Source organism: Daldinia vernicosa, assembly GCF_022497035.1.
Source record: "Daldinia vernicosa strain CBS 139.73 unplaced genomic scaffold F5Y00scaffold_23, whole genome shotgun sequence".
In the NCBI taxonomy this organism is placed as follows: domain Eukaryota; kingdom Fungi; phylum Ascomycota; class Sordariomycetes; order Xylariales; family Hypoxylaceae; genus Daldinia; species Daldinia vernicosa.
The window spans coordinates 408,484-427,753 of NW_025953939.1; the positions used below are offsets into that span (position 1 = coordinate 408,484).

A 19,270-nucleotide genomic window follows, 5' to 3' on the forward strand; every position below is an offset into this window, starting at 1 on the left:
TTTACATGCGAGATAACCGGTAAAAAAAGGCGAGTATTCTGCTTGTCGATCTTTCTGCAAAGGGCTCTGACGTGAAGTTAGATTCTTGGCATCTCTCATCAAGGTGCTCTAGAGTACTATGTAGCGTTCAGAATGCAACCACAACAAGAGTAAACGCGCAGCAATGTCCGCCGTGGTGTTGATTACGACGAGCAAGGTAAACAAGACTCTAACTAGGATATTGTCGTGATAGGAGTGGGAATCATAGGACGTGCGCGATCTGTACTCTAGATGAGGCCATCACGATGTCGCCAAGAACGAGAGATTCCACCCCGCATATCGTTTTGAGAAAGATTCGCGAAGGGCCCCTCATCGCCGTTACGTACTTTGAGTCTCATGAAGACCAAGCCGTGTCGACGGTGCAGGAGACGAGGCAGGTGTTGAAGATTTGGACCATTATTGGACCATTAGGGGATTGTTCCGTTGGCGTAGCGAACAGACCACGCGAGAAATTCCCCTGCCCGCTCGTGGATGCCGGACTTATGTATGTACAAGCGCGCAGCGGCAGATACATAGTCTACCTAGCTAGTTAATGTAGTCATTACGACGTAATTAATAATATATGCACTTCAAGTTGCATCGCAGCAACAAGCGCTGTTTATCGACGAAATGTTCCTGCAGCAGCGTATCACTCACTCACTCACTGTAGCACGAGTTTGGACATTGTCCTCTTCCCGTTCCTAACGTCTGGTCAGGGGGGAGATTTTACATACGGATTTTCTTATCGGCGAACCTTGGATCATATAGCGGTCAGTGTGCAGCCCGATATGCCACGATGTTACGCTCTTATTGGCTTTGCTTGTCTGTGTGTCCGTGCACTGCTGCTATGTATAAGGCGAGTGTAAAAGCGAAAGTAAATGTGCATACGTTGTAAAGTAGAAGGATGGTAGTATTAACTCAAGGTTGGGGATAAGAAAACAGGAGAAATGTTTGTAGATGTGGAATATTTGCGTGGTATAAGGCATAGTAAAGTATCCGAGAGTATCATCTTAAAATTTGCTGTAGCGTTGCCGTTTATGGTGTACATAAGGAGTACGCGACAGGGATGTGAAGAAGGGGGCACTTCTCTAGCTTCGTTTCCTGGGATTTTCTGCAAGGGGAAAATGGATATCATGAACCTTGAACCGTACCGATAGCCACGCATCTCGGCCAGTTAAACAAGGATGGAACGGACTCTAAAGTAACGCTAATGCCACCCGGTTGTCATTAGGTAGGTACCCTGCCCATGGGCGCCATGGTTATGGCTGGCGCGATTGCTGCTAACCTTAGGAGGTACATAGTAGTCTGCCTAGTGTAGTGGCTGCCACCTGCCACCGCGCGGCCCGCCAACTTCTTGCTCTGTTGCTTCAACTTGCCCTGCCCTTTTTTACTGCCTGACTGTTTCACACTTAGGTTTTTGACACTTTTCACCCGCCACGAATTCTATGTATGAATTCTATCCCTTTTCTACGCCATTTCATTTTCTTCTAGCGCTCGGATCTTGACCCTTTCCGGTCCGTTATCAGCTCCGTTCGTATCAGTCTAGTCTGCAAAGAGAAGAGGCTTATAGCTTAGTCCGTTATGTACGACACATTGCAGCAAACAGTAGGTGAGAGTACGAGTACCTACCTAAGAGCAAAAGCAGTCGAAGAAGAAATCGAGTCGACGGAAACGGAATGGATTCAATGTTTGACTTCATCCTGAACTTCCATGGTTGTCATACATTTTGCTTGCTTGCTAGGTCTTGCAGGTCTTACTGGGTATTACGTTGTAGTGGCATCGTGCTCCAGCCTCTATGTAGCCCTCTACACACACACAGACACACTAGACTCTGGCATCTGGCATCTCATAATCCCTGACCTTTTGAGGGTTCTCTTATTCCATGCCGGTGTCGATCACTTTCCTCACACGAACCTACAACCAATCCAAGGTCAGTCTCCAGTCCTGCGGGCGGATGCTTGGACCTCATCAAAGTAAATTTACACATTGTACCCCAGACTTAAATGGGATAGGGCACCAATATCCAATTCGTGGGTACTCGGAAATTGTCAGATTAATATAGAGATCCCACCCGGATATCTCCTTTGAATATCTCTATCTCTACTCTTTGGTTTGGTTGATGCCGTCCGTCCTTTTTTTTCTTACTTGAAACATTGTTCAAATAAAAAAATAACTACATTCTTTTGCTTCTGAAAGTTTCTGACAGGTATCTGCGTCAATAGGGACAACCCCCCCTGTTCCGCGTCTGCAGCAACTTTGCTTCTTTTCTTCGAGTTTATTGTTAGATATACTTTCGTACAGTACGTAAACCTGGCCTCGTTGGCTTTCGTTTGTGTCATCTTAAACTCTCGGACTTTGCTGTCAGATCCCCAGCCTGCCAGCCTGCGATTATCGACTTTTGTATTTTCCAGCCGCCTCGGAACGGCACGAAGGGGTTCAAAAATCCAAAAAGGCATTTCAGTAAAACGGGTTAACTTTTTTTTTTAATCAGCATTGAAGGATTCTGGATTCCATTGTTGGATTAGGGGTTGATTAAAAAAGCGGAAATATCCTGACTCAATACCAGTTTCTCGGGATACATCTCTTGTGACTCGATCAGTTTGAGTGTTGTCGTCGATACGGGTTTGCTCGGAGTTGCCACAGGGACGGTTGACGCGTCAGTGACCTCGGGAGTTGTATGGAAAATAACTTAAAGACTACTCCGGTATTTTCGAATTACAGCTGTCATTTTTAGTCCGAAGACTCGATCATCGCCTGTCATACTCGAATATCCACCATCAAGCATTGGTCTCACAGATTTCCAGTTTGCCCGATATACAGACTCACGCACTTCGCCACTGTTGTGTGATTCTCCGATGAAAATCTAGTCGTGCTGCCTCAATTCTCGGCAGCCTGCATTGTCGATCGACTTCACTTCTCAGCTGCTGTCTCACTCTTGGTTCAACATCGGATTCGGATAACTGAACGAGTATATTCACGTGGACATTCGCCGAATCCAAGACTCCATCATTATCACAGCACCGTTGCAATCACGCTTGCTTCAGCAATAAGCAATAGGAATCATGAGTGGGCTAATACCGCTGCTACTACCAACTTCTGCGGGGTGTAAATCAACAATTGGTTCAACTATTGGTTCTACTACAGAGATAAACCGAAGAACGTCACCGGCTCCATCTTCATCTTCATCTTCGTTTTCATCCCCACCATCATCCCTAATTCATCGCCGGCAGCAGTCTCTACCAGCTATTAGGACAGCAAGGCGAGGTTCTCTTATCCCACCACCTGCCTTGCCCATTATTCCATCCACCTCATCAGAATGGAAGAATACTATAGATGAGGTCAAGCGAAAGTATCTTAACCACAAGTACCGGGCATGCTCAACAAGATGCTGCGAGATTATAGATAACCTCAAAGACACATCTAACGTGGAGCCTCTATACCTAATTTATTTACACTTCTATGCCGCGTCCTCTTTCGAGCTTTGCGCCAGGCCACTATCGTGCTCATCCACTTACCGCACCAGGTTACTTAGCGATGCCGAGATTCACTATAGTAAGGCCGAGACGTTGATCCAGAACACGGAGGAAAACATAACTCGAAAGACAAGGTCTGCCTCGTCATGCTCTACTACTTCCAGTCTACACTCCCCGGGATTGTCGCCTAGTGTACGATCATCAGGCTCAAGCACGACATTCTCATCACCTAGGACCTCGGTATGTTCAACGGGAGACGAGGCCGTGATAAAGCCAAGCCCGAAACCAGTGGTCAAGGCTAAGAAGAAGGTCTCTTTTTCCGGACTAACCGATCTAATCGAGTTCCAACCCGAACCATATATTCGCCCAGACAGCCCTACCTTGGGATGGGAGGATGACATCTTTCCTCACCACTCGGATAGCTCTCTTCCCCTATTCTCAGCAAATAAGTTGAAGTCGGCACCTTTATCGAAATCCGAGTCCAAAGAACAAGAACCAGAACCATCTTTCGAACCACAACCTACAATACCAGAGCGCCCCATACCTCGTGATTCCCAATCCGCGGAGGAGTTGAGCATCGTGGACGACAAATTCGATCTCGACGCATTCTTGCAGACACGTTCAATGAATAGGATGTGCGCACAGCTTTCGGCCTTACGTTCGCAAATCTCATGGCATCGCGACGGAGTTCAGGCTTTACTTGCTGAACCTAACGATACACCGGAGATACCTGCGTCAGCATCATCAGGAGACGTTTCCCCTATACCTTCGTCGCCCCTTGGTGCGATGCGATTAACTCGTGCGAATACCCTGCCCGTTGAGGTCGGATCGGACTCGCCACCGTGGACAGCCCCTGGTCAGCGAGACCGTTTCACCGACTCGCCAGGTCCAGATAGTCCTAGAGTGATCAGTCGACCGGCGTCCGCGGCCTCAGCCATACGCTGCACCGACGAAGCTCTAAAGCAACGTATAGAGCGCCTGCGCGCCAACGGCTGGCAAAGAAAGCGATTCGATAGCAGACGGTACGAAGCCCTGCGAGAACAGGTCCTTGGTGAACTTGCATAGGATGCTCTTCGCACTAAGTACCTTATCCGACAGCGCAAATCCGGGCTTAGACACTGAATAGGCATTGTTAGTTTCATATGACCTTGACTATGCCTAGTTAGCTCAGACGCCGAACTCTTTACCCAGTCATGTATAGGAAAGGGGAAGGATTATACTTGATTCGATTCTTGCTTTGTATATTGCACCGCCGTTAGTACATTTATATCATTTGTTTCAAGCAAGGGGGGGCGGAAGGGAGGGAGGGCAAAGAAGTGGCACGGGAATAGGAGTCAGGAGTCAAAGCTGCATGCCACGAAAGTCGACGGGGGAAGCATGTTGTTGTTGTTGCTGTTGTTGTTTTTCTATCATTCACCCGGTAATCATTATACCCGGCTATGAGGCCGCCCAAAGCAAACCAACCAACGGGACGGGCACAATCAGCCAAAATCAAGGAGGACGAGAGGCGGAAGTAGAATATACCCGCCTGCCTGCCTGTAAGGAGAAGCTGTCCTTGCGGAGACATGATGAAGTTGGCACGAGGAAATGTATTTGTACGTGTATGTCTGTCTGTTGTCGTCGTTACGGGATTACGATTCCCGTGATATTCCTTCCTCTCTGTTCCTAGGAGCTGGACCGAACGAGAAGGGAGAGGGGAGGAGAACATTACATTTGATGATTTACGTTATTACACACACGTATACGTACATACAGACCTAAGTTAATTGTAAAATAATCCTGCCAAACCTACCTACCGTTCTTATACCCGTGAAGAATCAACCAACTGAAGCGTAGATGCGAATTATACCATACCATGGCCAAACCTAAGGACTGGGATGGGACAGAACTGGTCTGGTCTCTTTCAACTACACAATCTATTCAGGTACTCACTACTTATGTAGTATCCCTCCTCGGATATAGAATGAAATAATTAACACACGTATGTGGCGCATTAATAATAAACCATCAGCAACCGCAGGAGGAACTATACGAAACGAAGAGGAACGTAGTATTGGATAAAAGCCAAGCTCGACAAGCCCTAACCGAACGCGAAACGGATATCAGGAGTAAACAGGAATAGAAAAGAACAACGAGGAATCACTGCTTCCCCGAACGAATAGCCAACTACTTCCTTCCATCTCGCCAGCCCTGTTATGCACTGCACTGTAATGTCTCAGTTGTGACAAACGATTTTCATCATGCCGTCCTTGATATCTTTCCATTCCCATTGCCCTTCCAAGTACGAAAGGGGGTATCTATTATATCGCTAAGATGCGTCTAGCACAAACTCGGGTTATTTGCTCAACCCTGGAAACTCTTCCGCTTCGCCTCCTTTTCTGCTTCTTCCGTGACCTTTAGGGTCTGCTCCTGCTCCTTCATCTCGCGGACTTTAGCTAGGACCACCTCGCGGAAGATGGCACCCTTCATCGCGCGTGTGAGCTTGCCCTTGCCGGTCTCCTGCTTCGGTGACGGGGGCTTGTCTGATCCTTGGCCGGCTGGAGCTACTGAATCATCGGCAAAGTCGGGGTGCTCTGGGTCGTCCTCTTGAAGCTTGAGCGCCTCGATACGGTTTGCCAGTTTGACAAGTTCGATACCACGACGGAGTCTTGCCTTGGCCATGTAGGCCTTGATCTCAGGAAGCAAGTTGTGGTCAGAGGCGTTTTCGCCGCTGAGCCAGGGGTGCTTAAGTGCTTGCTATAGAGATATTAATACGAGGGCGTAGAAACTGGTGTGGAAGATAAGCGTGACGTACCTTGCTAGACCACCTGTCTTCCGGATTCGGTTGCAAGAGGCGCATAATAAAATCCTTCGCATCGTCACTTACATCTCTCCAGTAGCGCTCGTGGAAGACCACTTTCCCATTACTGCATTCGTCGATCAAATCCTGCAGGTTTTCGGAGCGGAAGGGAGAGTAACCACAGAGAAGAGTGTAAGTAATGACGCCCAACGACCACATATCCACAGGCTTGCCGTGGCCTTTCTTCAGCATGACTTCCGGTGCTGCGTAACCGAAAGACCCCGCCATTGTAGTGAGGACCTCGTCCATGGTATCGAGCATCTTTGCAATTCCGAAATCCGCCAAGACTAAGTCGGAGTCGGGGTGCTTGCTGAGGTAGAGGAGATTCTCGGGCTTAAGATCTAGTTGCATACAGTTAGATAACCATTATATAGCTACTAGCGGTGCTGTTTTTGCTACGTACCTCGGTGTACTACGTTCCTGTCGTGGAGGTAGCTGACGGCGTCGAGGACCTGCCTGATGGTCTGTGAAGCGTCCTTCTCCGTGAACTTGCCCTGTTCGCAGATGCGATCGAAAAGCTCGCCGCCGGTTGCGAGCTCAGTGACGATGTACCATTTATCCTATACGTAACCGGGTCAATTGAAGTCCGCTCGAGAGCACTTATACTTGGATTGGTAGGACGTACCCTTGACTCAAACCAATCCACGAAACGAACAATGTGAGGGTGTTTGAGACGCTGGAGCATATCTAGCTCGTCCCAGACCATTTGCTCGTTCCCCTTGACATTTTTCTTGAGGATGATCTTGATAGCGACCTTGCCATTGGGGCCATCTGCTTCGCGCACGATACCATATGTGCCCGCACCAAGAGTTCGACCAAATCTGTACTTCGCTTTTCGTTCGTAACTTTCCGGCTGGCCTCGAAGGCTGCTGAACATCGCGTTAACTATAGGAGTGTCGTGATTAGTAAATAGTGGTTGTTATATTGGCATTATACACTCAACGCTTCGACGAAGGGATTGAGACCAGCAACGAGCGAATCGACGAGGACATAGCCGAGACCACTTTGTTGGTTTTCCCTGAAATAGAGAGGGGAGGCACACTGGATTAGGCATTGGGGGCTAAGATGACAAGTGAGGATGGTAGAGAGAACTCACAACTCATTGCGACGTGGGGTAAAGCGAATAAGGAGAATCGATGAATAGTGAGGGGCTTCCTAGGTTGGTTGTATGCCTTTTTTTTTGGCCGATAGGTTCGTGGAGTCGAAAGGAACGATCCCCTCTTAAAGAAGGGAAAGGAGAATAGGAAGTTAAGTAGAAAGGAGCCAAGTTACAGAGAACGAAAGCACAGGCCGTTAAAAAAAGACAACAAGGCTTCAGCTGCTCTGGATAACCTTCTGTAATGTATGCAGGTCAGAGATATGTATGGTATGTTAGGTACCATACGGTAAAGACGTATGTATGTATGTATGTATGTATTGGGCTTGAAAATTGAATGAATAAATGAATGAATCGCAAGCCGCAGGTGGGTTGTCAGATAGGTATGTAGGTAGGTTAGGTACCTTAGGTAGCAGGATATGGTGCTGATTTGGGTACGGGTACGAGGATTTGAAGTAAAATACCATATAATACGCGTATGTGAAACTTGTACTCGTACTTGTTGTGATAATAAATGTTGTACTATGGGGTAAATCTGTAAGTGGTATGTAGAAGTGGCTCCCCCCTCCTGATGGTTCCGTTTGATGGACCCCTCCTCTTAATTATTAGTAGTCCTTGCAATTATTAGGGTAGGAACAGCTGAATTTCGATCGACTCTTATAAAACTGGATCGAGGGGCTTTCTGCTTTATATAAGGTAGTTGCCGATGTTTGCCGTCTTAATTTAATAATTACTTGTACTAATAAATAATCACTTGACGTGGAAGATGAGGTAGTTTGTGTAATTTGTGGACATGGAATGATGAGTTGAGAGACGGGAGAGAAATATATCTGTCCATCTGTACCAGCTGTACAATACCTTACACTAGATGTTAGGTCCACAAAGGTATGACCCTACGATCCCATGTGTTTTGCAGGTAACGCCCTAGCTACCTAAGGTAGGCTGAGTTTGGAGGTAACCTTTTTGTGTTTTTGTGTTAGTCGTCTCTCTGTCTACCTTGGCTTCCTTACCTTACAGTTAGTTGTACAATACCTGACATATGTCCTATGCGATACCTATGATGTGATATGATAGATTCGGAAAAAGCCTTGCCGGATACCTTGCCCAACCAGGTGGGGTTGTGAATACTGCGTATTGCATTGCGCCTATCGAGAGGCAGCTTGTGTATGTATTCCATTAATTATTAAGTAACCCTCAATAGCGCATGTGTTAGGACGGCTCAGCCGCAATACTGGGGCAGTCCCAACCCGATAACTCCAATAACTCATCATCCAAGAATTGAATTCAATGGATGGCTTGAGTGTGTAATTAGATAACCTGGTTCACGCGCGTCTTCGGAATCCGGAATGCCGGCCACGACCAGCTTTCGCCAGCATACTCGAGCAGCAAGTCATCCCTGGGTTGCCTCCCTAGTGTATGTAGAAGATACAAATGGTTGTGGCTGAGCGTGGTGATCCTTCCGAAGTTCGAAGGAAAGAGGATATAAATAATCCTTTGCCTGCGTGTGTATTTGTTTGGATTTGGATATCCATGTATGTAAGTTGTAAGCACCTTTGAGAATAATGGGCTTATGAGTAACTGGTGTAGTGTAATCACATGCAAGGAACCTATAGAACATAGATACCTAGTTATATTAACTTGAAAAACAGTTGCAGGTGTGTATATGACTGAGGTGTTCCAATGCATTGGGCTTTAGGCGATCATAAGGTAGGTATATAACGTTGTGAGATTCATCATGTTAAAGGTATTCGACTTACCCGAGTAATATTTTTATGATTTACATACAGATGTTTCCCTCCTGCCTTATACGCTAACGCTAACGGAAGGAGTCATCTGCGAGGCGCTTATTTATCGATAACCAGGATCCATAGGATGCTCATGTAGGTAGGTCGGTATAAATACCAACGTCACCTGGCAGTCAGGCCGAATACTACGCGCCTACTTCAGGTAGCTTTGTTGAAACTTGACTTTGCGGGGCAACTTTAATTTCGAGCTTTAGGGGACCTTCACTTGCTGTTTCCTGCAATAAAATCATACAATATCAAACAGATCGGTCAATTTCTTCCCTTGGACCTGCCGTCTTTGGTCTCGGAGGAGCTTAGGTTAGACAGACAATGTGCACTTCAATTTGACGTTAGCTACTCCAATCCACAAGGTACCTTGACCTAAGCTTAAACTCTCCAAACCGCCTTGTGCACCGTCTAACATATCCGAAAAGAATTTCCTTTACTGCTGTCTCCCTAACTGCCCCCGATCGCTTAATGCCCTTTCGGGTTGCTTCGAAGTCCGCTTAAGTTTGGTGAACAACTCAAATCGCGGGGGTTAACCTAATAAGCGGTAAAGTCGAACAACGCCACTCAACGTTGAACATCAACCTACTTGCGCCTCTTCGCGTGCCTGTTCCCCGTGCCAAAATGGCCAACTTGGGTCCTAGGAGGCTGACAAAGGAGCTAGCTAAGGTATTATTGGTTCTTATAAGGAATAGTTGTTCTCAGCATATGACATTGATTGCTAACAAGATTCTGGCCTTCAGATCTCGAATAGCTTGCCTCCCGGTATTGCGTTAGTCTCTGCAGATAACCTTGAAGAGTGGTTTCTCGACATCCAAGTTCTGGACCAGAATCCTATCTATGCAGGCCAGACATACCGTCTCAAGTTCAAGTTCAGCACCTCGTATCCCATTGGTAGGCGCTCCCGCTATCTATTCTACTAGAGACGGAGAACTAATGCGAACGTAATAGAACCCCCCGAGGTGACCTTTGTGAAGCTAGAAACCCGCCCGATACCCATGCACCCTCACATCTACTCCAATGGAATCATATGTCTCGACTTACTTGGGTCGCAAGGATGGAGCCCTGTCCAGAACGTGGAGAGCGTATGCATGAGCATCCAGAGCATGTTGACAGGAAACACCAAGAACGAGCGTCCACCCGGCGACGAAGAATTTGTACGCGGAAACCGCTTGCGACCTCGAGACATCGATTTCTATTATCACGATAACACCGTATAAAAGCATTGTGTCTATCTATATTTCCTGGTAGGATACCAGTGGCGGTTTCACGGCTTGGCGGTTCTCTGACACTCGAAATACATCGTTTCACTTGCATAACTGTTGCCTGGACTAGATTCGCGAAGCGTTAGGTACCTCTTTATTGGACACCTAAAGGTATAGGAGATTCATCCAGTCAGGCCGAATCCTCTGATGATATTAGCAGCATGAAGCTGATAGGTATTGCGTGGATAGGTAGCATGCGATCGTCCATATGAGACATCTACATTATACATAGGAGCAAAGATTCCTTTACAATTGGCATTTTACGACTACAATAATGGTCATTCGTTCTGAGTGATTATACCTTGGCTTTGCGATTCCGATTATTACTTGAGCAAATCGTGACGCCGAGGTCCATGCATAACATTTCGATAGTCTTCCTAGCATAAGGGTGTAGCTAGATGTCGCTTCTTTGTAGAATTCAAACAATATTGCCTTTTTCAGCCAAATTAATATCTTACGACCACGCAGCTATTCACAAGACAATGATAGATGCATACGACAATAAGACAGATCCTAGCAGTGATGGCTCAAGTATGGCATTTATTTAACTTACAGTAGGGACCTACATATAGTATGCATGTACATACTTTATATAGAGCGGAGCTGTGACGTCGTGTCCCTCCTGCTTGTACAATCGGATCTCTATCTACATAGCCGTGGGGCTAACTAAAATTGGACTAAGCGATAAGCTCGTCAAACCCACCTAACCTTACCCAAGTTAACCCAAAGTTCCCCAAGCTTGACAAGCTGACAAGCTACCCCCCAGTTCAATTTGTAATTCCTCCAGAAAGCTCCAGTTGCAATTCCAACTTTCAGTTCACAACTTGCCAATTCTATACATCGTCTCTTTCGCTCACAAGCACCACCCCCATGAAGAGCTCATAATGGCTCCTCATGTGGGGTTCGACTCCGAACAGATCAGAGACAAGGCTCGAAAGGACCTTCTTTATCTTCTCGAAGGCGTAAGTAAGGCTGCCTTAAACCTCTGTCTTCTTGTTTGGACAGTCGGGAATAACACCACTACTTAGGTTCGCGGGAAGAAGAATCTCGTCATCGAGCGTAGCTTGGCTGGCCCAATCGGTGTCGTAGTCAAGGTATCAACCCTTCAAGATTATGGCGTAGACAAGTTCTTCATTCTCGAAAATAAGAATGCCGACACGAGCCAACGCAATGTCGTGTTTATGGCGCGAGGGGAGTCTGCCCGCCACGCTCAATCCATAGCAGGTTAGTCGTCTCCCTCACACTCACTCTCGCTCTCATCCTCCGGCACCCCCCTCAATGCCGAAGAACCACGGGCTCTTAGTAGGCATCATGGAATTATTTTCCAATTCACGATACGAGTCAATATTGCCCTAAGACGAAGATCTTATGAGCACGACCTGTAGTGTCTTCGCTAGAGTCGACGAGCAAGGCACCTTCATGAAATACTGATATTTAGTACAGAACATATCAAGCGGCTACAACGCGAAAGCCAGACCGGTCACGAATTCCACATCTTCTGGGTACCCCGCCGTACTCTGGTATCCGATAAACTCTTAGAGGAAGCCGGCGTGTTGGGCGATGTCAACATTGCAGAGCTCCCGTTATATTTCTTCCCGCTTGAGCGAGACGTCCTAACCCTAGGGCTCGACGACTCTTTTCGGGACCTTTTTCTGTTCAAAGATACAACACCAACGTTTCTGATGGCGAGAGCCTTAATGGGAATTCAATCTAAACACGGATTCTTTCCGCGCGTCATTGGCAAGGGCAACAATGCGAAGCGCGTGGCGGAACTACTCACTAGAATGCGGCAGGAGATACTGGCTGGGGAGGATGCGAGTGAAAATACCCGGTCCGGGCTTACACCAAGCAACACGATAGAAAGTGTTATATTGATTGACCGCGAAGTCGATTTCGTCACGCCCTTGCTCACACAACTGACGTACGAAGGACTGATTGATGAGATCTGGGGGATTCAGAATAATCAAGCTGATATTGATTCTACTATCGTGGGAGCTCCGCCACAGCCCGCATCTCAGAGCGCGCCTACTCCGACAGCTAATGCCCCTTCGAGGAAGCGTAAAATACAATTAGACTCTTCAGATAAACTTTACGACGGACTCCGCGATGCAAATTTCGCAATTGTTGGTACACAACTCAACAAGGTTGCGCGAAGGTTGCAAAGCGACTATGATAGTCGCCATTCATCTAGGACGACCGCGGAGCTTAAAGATTTTGTGAAAAAGTTACCCGGCTATCAAACAGAGCACCAGAGCTTGAAAATACATACTGGGCTTGCTGAGGAGATTATGAAACATACACGAACTGACGAATTCAGTCGCATGCTAGAGGTCCAACAGAACCTCGCTGCGGGTGCCGATCCTAGTTCTCAATTCGAGGCTATCGAAGAATTAATCGCAAGACATGTGCCGTTGCAGGAAATACTGAGGCTTTTATGCGTATATTCATGCATATCCGGTGGTATCAAAGCAAAAGACTTTGATCATTTCAGACGCTTGATATTAGAAGGCTACGGGTACCAACATTTCTTAACCTTAGTTAACTTAGAAAAGCTGCAGCTATTCTTATCTCGCGCTTCGCCTATGGCAAGCATGATCCCTATGGCCAGCTCAGGGACGACAACCGAAACGAAGACGAACTACGCCTACTTACGAAAGCAGCTCCGTTTAATCGTCGACGAAGTTAATGAGCACGACCCCAATGATATCGCATACGTTTATAGTGGCTATGCGCCCCTTTCGATCCGTCTCGTACAATGTATACTGCAGAAGCAATATCTCCTTTCCATTACACGTGGCAACGGGACGACTGGCGCAAGCACAGCCGCTAGTAGCGGTGCGCAAGGGTGGCGAGGTTTCGAGGAGGCTGTGAAACATGCGCGAGGCCAGACGTTTGACGAGCTACAAAAGGGCGAAGACAAAGCAGTCAAAGCTCGAGCCCTATTATCTGGAGGAGGCGACAAGAAGACGGTGTTTGTTGTATTCGTGGGAGGAATAACATTTACCGAGATCGCTGCGCTGCGATTTATCGCAAAAAAGGAAGAAGGTCGGTACCGTGTTTACCCCTATGATATGTTCTTTCAAATCAACTAACAATGTTTTTAGGTAGGAGGAATATTGTAATCTGCACGACTTCGATCATTAGCGGGAATAAGATGATGGATGCTGCGGTAGAGAAGAAATCATTTGCGAAAGAGCCACCCAAGCCGGCTGCTGCTTCATCTACGACCTAGTAATGCAACTATTTCCCGTGTGCCAAATTCGCCAAGATGATAGTAGCCGCGTCCGGCGTACGATGATGTGGGAAGTACGGCTTTTTGATTTATGTATAGGTATATAATAGCTGGGTCCAGCGAGTAGGGGCATAATGAATGGTACCTATGCTTGGCAAGGTGAATGAGGTTTATTAAGATCTAGACCCAAGGGATATTAGCGGATGCGAATTGAGGACATATCTAGCATTGTACTTATTCTAATCATTATGCGCATCGCCGGCTGATAGACGCGACACGACACTAGGTAACGATACCAAGTGACTACGAATATCAAAGGTCAATTGTTGAAGATGAGTGAATCTGTAGATCAACAATTAGACGATGATTTTGCGTTGATACATACTATGTATGTACATAGAAGACTCTAGGGGATCACGTGCAGTTTAGCGGCGGGGAGCACGGAGCACCCGCTCTAAAAGACCAAAAATTGAAGTGGGCAAGGGTGGGTTTAGCGGGCTAGCGCAAGATTAGGAGGAGCTTTCAGTATATGGGCAGATGGGCATTACTTATGCAGATCTGAAATGTGTGTGTATGTACATTGTCTTAATACGCCAATGTCCATATCAATCTTACCCTCTCCTCCCCCTTCGAGATTGGGTTATTAAAATCCGAGGGAATCTTTCCAACCTCTATTAATGCATTAATGCAAAAAGAAAAAATAATAATTCCTCTCGAATCATTGCAATACGTTCCAATTCTTCAATCTTTTCGAGACCTAAAACCAACAACCGATTATAATCGAGTCGAGATCTATATTTCATAAGTGTACAGTACCGAGGCCCGCTTATTTTAACTGTGCGTGATCATTCGATACTTTAATAAACCTCCAAATCTCAAATCTGATGAGGCAAGTCTTGTATGTCGACTAACAAGACTCTCTAGAGGCCGCAAGAGTCCAGAGACCAAGTTGCCGACAAACTTGCGGTAGTCAGCATGACATTTAAGTGTCAATTTCCTACAACCATTCTAAAACGAGATACTTAATTATTCAATGGGAGTCTTGGCCAAACTCCCCATACACGAATCCCGGACGACCTCGCTCATACCCATATATCGATGCATGTGTATGTCTCCGGCCAACACGGAATCTGAGCCCGTCAGCTATGAGCAGCACTCAGGAGGTCTTGTTGGAGGAGGGTAATTTTATAGGGTCGGGCCCTCTGATGGATTTAGAGGAATTGGACCATCATCTAGAATCAATACTTGCCTCTCCGGCAGATATCACGAGAACTCTTCCGGCAGCTCTCCTTGCGGGCTCGTTCAAATCATATAACCCTGGGCTATCTGCCTCAAGAGACACCCCGAAAACAGAATCTGAAATAGTTGTTCGAATTGGCGGTATGGACGTGTCTCCGGACAATATGGCCTCTGCGCCTGTATCACGACAAGATCCCTCGTAAGTCTCTCATGTGATATATCCGTAATAATAACTTCCATCATAGTCTCAAAACTCTAGTATCATGTTTCCATATCCTAAACAGATAATAGGTCTCATCATAGTCAATCACCGTCAATAAATTCCAAGTCTTCGAAGGCTCACGAGAACTCTGGAAATTCATTCGGGTCATCAACTTCGGCTATGTCAGATCAGTCAGAATTGACATCTCCACCGTCATCGTCGCATTCAAGTAAAGCGACGACGCCGATTGATATGGATTCATTACAAGAGCCGCCGAGGACCCACATCGACAATAAAACCACCATTAAGACAAAGAGACGCCCGTTCGATGTTCGACCACGAGTATCTATCCCGACAGACATCTCTCCGCATGAGTATGCCAACCAATGCATAGCCGCAGCCGAGTCTTCTCGACTAAATCCTTATGCTCTACATCAGGATGAGTACTTGATGTTGAGAAACCATCTCAGTCATGCCCAGGTAACTACCTATCTGAACATTCGAAACGGGATCCTACGATTATGGTTGAATAACCCTCGAATCGGGGTTTCTCGTGAAGAAGCTATCGGATGTGCCAAAGATCTAAGGTGGTTTGACGCTGCAAGCGTATGCTACGACTGGCTCGTCCGATCAGGATATATCAACTTCGGCTGCGCAGAAGCTTCCTCAGCTCAGAAGCGGCCGGTAAATACCAAAACGAGCAAGAAGAGAAAGACGGTAGTTGTCATTGGTGCCGGAATGGCTGGCCTAGGTTGTGCGAGGCAATTAGAGAGCTTATTTGGCCAATATGATAAACGGTTTCAGCATTTGGGAGAGGAAGCTCCGAGGGTAATTGTCCTCGAGGGTCGAAATCGCCTAGGCGGTCGTGTGTACTCACGTGCACTAGATGGTAGCAAGAGTCAACATCTGATAGGATTTCAGGGCCGGCGGCATAGTGTAGAGTGTGGAGGCATGATTATCACTGGATTTGAGCGAGGCAATCCGCTAAATATTCTTGTGAGAGGGCAGATGGCCTTGCCTTATTATGCTTTACGACCTGACACTACCCTCTATGATGCCAATGGCAAGGCCGTCGACGATATACGGGATCGTCTTGTCGAAAAGCTCTACAACGATTGTCTTGAACGAGTAAGCGACTATAAGTTTAAGAACCCGCCGTCCAAACTCATTGAAGGCAACAAGGACCTAATGGATGAAGGCCGAGATAGTTCAGCCGAAGGCCAAAAGACTATCGCTCAGGTCGAAGAGGCAACAGCCGCTCTCCCGCAAGCACCACCTGTCTCGGAGCAGAGTTTAGGGCCCCAAATTAGTCTCGTCCCCGTCTCTACGGACCGAGCAACCGGTAGGACTCACGTTGAGCCGGGTACCCCAGCTACCCTCAAGGCAGCCTTCAAAGCACGTTTGATGGGTTGGGCGCTCAAGGAACATGTGACCGAGGACTACGATCTAGACCTTGAGGCAGCAGCCAAAGCTCCTGATGCCACTCTTGGTTCTGTCATGGACGAGGCAATTGCGCAGTACAAGAATATCGTTGATCTTACACCCCAAGATTTTCGACTTATGAATTGGCACATAGCCAATCTCGAGTATAGCAACGCGGCCAATTACAATCAGCTGAGTATCGGAGGCTGGGATATCGATGCTGGTAATGAGTGGGAAGGCAAACACACAATGGTAATCGGTGGCTACCAAGATGTCGCATGGGGTCTGGCAAATATGCCTTCTCGACTAGACGTTCGGAAGAACACCAGCGTCAAACAAATATTCTACGATCCCGATGGACTAAGAGCTGCACGCGTCGAATGCGAAGATGGCTCGACCTTTGAGGCAGACTATGTGGTGTCTACAATTCCTCTCGGAGTTCTCAAGCATGGCAATGTTGAATTTAATCCTCCTCTGCCGCCTTCCAAAGCAGGCGCTATTACTCGCTTGGGTTACGGCATCCTTAACAAGATTATTCTAGTCTACGCAGAGGCTTTTTGGGATACGAGCAGAGACATATTCGGTTGCCTACGAACTCCAAATTCTCGCCACAGCCTTAAGCAGTCTGAGTACACTTCACAGCGTGGGCGTTGCTTCCAGTGGTTTAACACATCAAATACAAGCGGCATCCCAGTACTTATTGGGCTGATGGCTGGGGACGCTGGCTTTGATACTGAACATACTAATAATGATGAGCTCGTGGCTGAAGCCACCGAGGTCCTACGGAGCGTATATGGTGCTAAAGTTCCCCAACCAGTCCATTCGATCGTCACACGCTGGGGTTCTGACAAATTTGCGCGAGGGTCTTATTCCTCTGCCGGCCCTTCGATGCGTCCGGACGACTATCAAACGATGGCTAAACCAGTGGGCAACCTATTCTTCGCAGGCGAGCACACAACCGAGACTCACCCCGCTACAGTACATGGCGCATACCTATCTGGACTACGTGTCGCATCGGAAGTAATCGATGCTATGATCGGCCAAATTGAGGTCCCCACTCCGCTGATACTACGGAAAGAGTCCGCCTTCTCTCCTCAGGGGTTGAAGCGTAAGGAGCCTGGCGATGGTGCGTCGGTTGTCTCCCCCAAATCCAACAAACAGGCTCGTATTGATGAGTACGAAGCTGCCGCTTGGCGACATGTCATAGCGCAAATCGGGGAACGGCCTTGGCGACCTCAGAAAGTTGCGGGAAATGCCTATCTCCTATATAGTAAGGCATTCTTCGAGACGGCACGCAAGCGGTGTGCAGAGGGCCGGCGAGCTGGTAAGGGCAAGCCGGGCCCAAACGAAGTACGAGTCATGACAAGTAAAATGTGGAAGGAGGCGACTCCTGAGGATCGAAAGCCGTTTGAAGATCAAGCGTCCGATCAAAAGCAGAAGTATAACGAAGCATTAAAGGCCTGGGAAGCGAAGGTCAAGGAGTGGGATCAGCGTTACCCCGTAGTAAGGGGCGAATATGAAAAAGACCATAAGCTCGTGCTCCAGGACGAGGGAAGCCCTGCTAGTGAGAGCGGAAGGGAACGGAGACGCGCTAAGGTCAGCAACTATGCTGAGAGCGAGGGAAGTGATATCGACATGGAGTAAAACTCTGGAGCTAGGGCAATACGCCCGCTCCCTTTTCGATTACATACATACGTTAAAGTACCTATACATAACCAAAACTCTGGGATGATACCTCGATTTAGAGGGGTAGGAGTTGTACAAAAAGATTTACTACGAGGCGCCGGCCCACCGGCTGGCGCGTATAGGGGGTTAGGCACATTTACGTTGTCGTTGGCGTACAGGCTTTGCATCGGAAGTAGTCATAGGAGGCGTTGGGGACGGCGTGTGATGATGGTTCCTGAAGTACATAGCTGCTGAGGTCCAAGGGCTCTCTGCTTGAAGCCTAACACGGGGCCTCTGAAATACGTTTATTGCGATGCGTTTTATCATATATGTTTCTTTTTGCTTGGATGTGATTGTGATTTGTGTCTTTGACGTAAGTACCTAGGTAGTGACGTTGGTGACTTGAGCTAGTTAGATTATTATACCCAAGCGTTTTCCCCTAGGGCTTTTTTTCTACTCTCATATTTCTCAACGGAAGTGAATATGGCTATGAATTCGTGATTCGCTAGATCACTTGACTACTTATTGACCTTAAGGACTAGGAATCTGAGAAGTTGGTAACCTGGCTCGTGATGCTGCCCTAGGTAGGCTAGGAGGTCGTCGGATATACCGACGGGCAAGCGACAGACAGCGCGAACCCCTTCTACGTAGTAGAAGCAAATGGTCTGAGAATGCGCCCATGCCCTTTGCTGCGTGTAGCCGTATGCTATCATCTTGAGAAATCCTTGCAGTCTGTCTGACCTAGTAGGCGACAAACAGGGTGGATGGATGTTGGGGTTTAGGAAACTTATGTACCTACATACGGTATTAGGTTATGTAGGTAACTATCTAATATACTGCCTACTAGGTAGGTAGGTAGTTAGCAAAAGCCCTGGTATTCTTGTAGACTACAGGGTAAACATGTTGGAATAACGTCATAGACCTTGCTACATGTTCCTAAGTAATTTCATAGGGCTAGTTACTTACCTAGGTAGGTAGGCAGGTAGCATCTTTGCTATGAACTAGGTACTTATCTATACATACCCGTAA

The 19,270-nt window shown here is 47.3% G+C and overlaps 5 protein-coding genes across 5 annotated transcripts; 4 read left to right on the forward strand and 1 right to left on the reverse strand.

Annotated features, from left to right (window-relative positions):
• The first annotated feature begins 1,600 nt into the window (after positions 1–1,600).
• On the forward strand, positions 1,601–2,120 carry F5Y00DRAFT_78765 (uncharacterized protein). Its single transcript, XM_048014145.1, has 2 exons — positions 1,601–1,948; positions 2,016–2,120. The coding sequence occupies exons 1-2, from the start codon at positions 1,729–1,731 to the stop codon at positions 2,078–2,080; spliced, it is 285 nt and encodes a 94-aa protein (XP_047864882.1). The 5' UTR covers positions 1,601–1,728; the 3' UTR covers positions 2,081–2,120.
• Positions 2,121–2,703: 583 nt separating this feature from the next.
• On the forward strand, positions 2,704–4,656 carry F5Y00DRAFT_78759 (uncharacterized protein). The gene has a single exon (XM_048014144.1). The coding sequence runs from the start codon at positions 3,081–3,083 to the stop codon at positions 4,554–4,556; it is 1,476 nt and encodes a 491-aa protein (XP_047864883.1). The 5' UTR covers positions 2,704–3,080; the 3' UTR covers positions 4,557–4,656.
• Positions 4,657–5,834: 1,178 nt separating this feature from the next.
• F5Y00DRAFT_253159 (calcium/calmodulin-dependent protein kinase 1) lies at positions 5,835–7,207 on the reverse strand (the record flags this gene model as incomplete). The annotated part of the gene is made up of 4 exons (XM_048010018.1): positions 5,835–6,227; positions 6,286–6,671; positions 6,734–6,890; positions 6,956–7,207. 4 exons carry the CDS (start codon positions 7,205–7,207, stop codon positions 5,835–5,837), a joined length of 1,188 nt encoding a protein of 395 aa, XP_047864884.1.
• A 2,033-nt stretch (positions 7,208–9,240) lies between these two features.
• On the forward strand, positions 9,241–11,019 carry F5Y00DRAFT_237204 (ubiquitin conjugating enzyme). The gene is made up of 4 exons (XM_048007786.1): positions 9,241–9,581; positions 9,645–9,885; positions 9,960–10,110; positions 10,168–11,019. The coding sequence occupies exons 2-4, from the start codon at positions 9,841–9,843 to the stop codon at positions 10,434–10,436; spliced, it is 465 nt and encodes a 154-aa protein (XP_047864885.1). The 5' UTR covers positions 9,241–9,581; positions 9,645–9,840; the 3' UTR covers positions 10,437–11,019.
• Positions 11,020–11,365: 346 nt separating this feature from the next.
• Positions 11,366–18,220, forward strand: F5Y00DRAFT_253161 (vacuolar protein sorting 33A-like protein; the record flags this gene model as incomplete). Its single annotated transcript, XM_048010019.1, has 9 exons — positions 11,366–11,443; positions 11,510–11,705; positions 11,925–13,526; positions 13,586–13,712; positions 13,940–13,943; positions 14,608–14,611; positions 14,974–15,151; positions 15,244–16,361; positions 16,452–18,220. 9 exons carry the CDS (start codon positions 11,366–11,368, stop codon positions 18,218–18,220), a joined length of 5,076 nt encoding a protein of 1,691 aa, XP_047864886.1.
• Positions 18,221–19,270: the final 1,050 nt, after the last annotated feature.

What these genes read in the sequence shown, in the direction of transcription:
- F5Y00DRAFT_78765 (XM_048014145.1), top strand. Translation starts at nt 1,729, where the DNA reads ATGGTTGTCATACATTTTGCTTGCTTGCTAGGTCTTGCAGGTCTTACT. An exon ending in GAACCTACAACCAATCCAAG is followed by an intron (nt 1,949 to 2,015) that starts GTCAGTCTCCAG and finishes ATTGTACCCCAG; the next exon opens with ACTTAAATGGGATAGGGCAC.
- F5Y00DRAFT_237204 (XM_048007786.1), top strand. Translation starts at nt 9,841, where the DNA reads ATGGCCAACTTGGGTCCTAGGAGGCTGACAAAGGAGCTAGCTAAG. An exon ending in TGACAAAGGAGCTAGCTAAG is followed by an intron (nt 9,886 to 9,959) that starts GTATTATTGGTT and finishes TCTGGCCTTCAG; the next exon opens with ATCTCGAATAGCTTGCCTCC. An exon ending in CAGCACCTCGTATCCCATTG is followed by an intron (nt 10,111 to 10,167) that starts GTAGGCGCTCCC and finishes CGAACGTAATAG; the next exon opens with AACCCCCCGAGGTGACCTTT.
- F5Y00DRAFT_78759 (XM_048014144.1), top strand. Translation starts at nt 3,081, where the DNA reads ATGAGTGGGCTAATACCGCTGCTACTACCAACTTCTGCGGGGTGTAAA.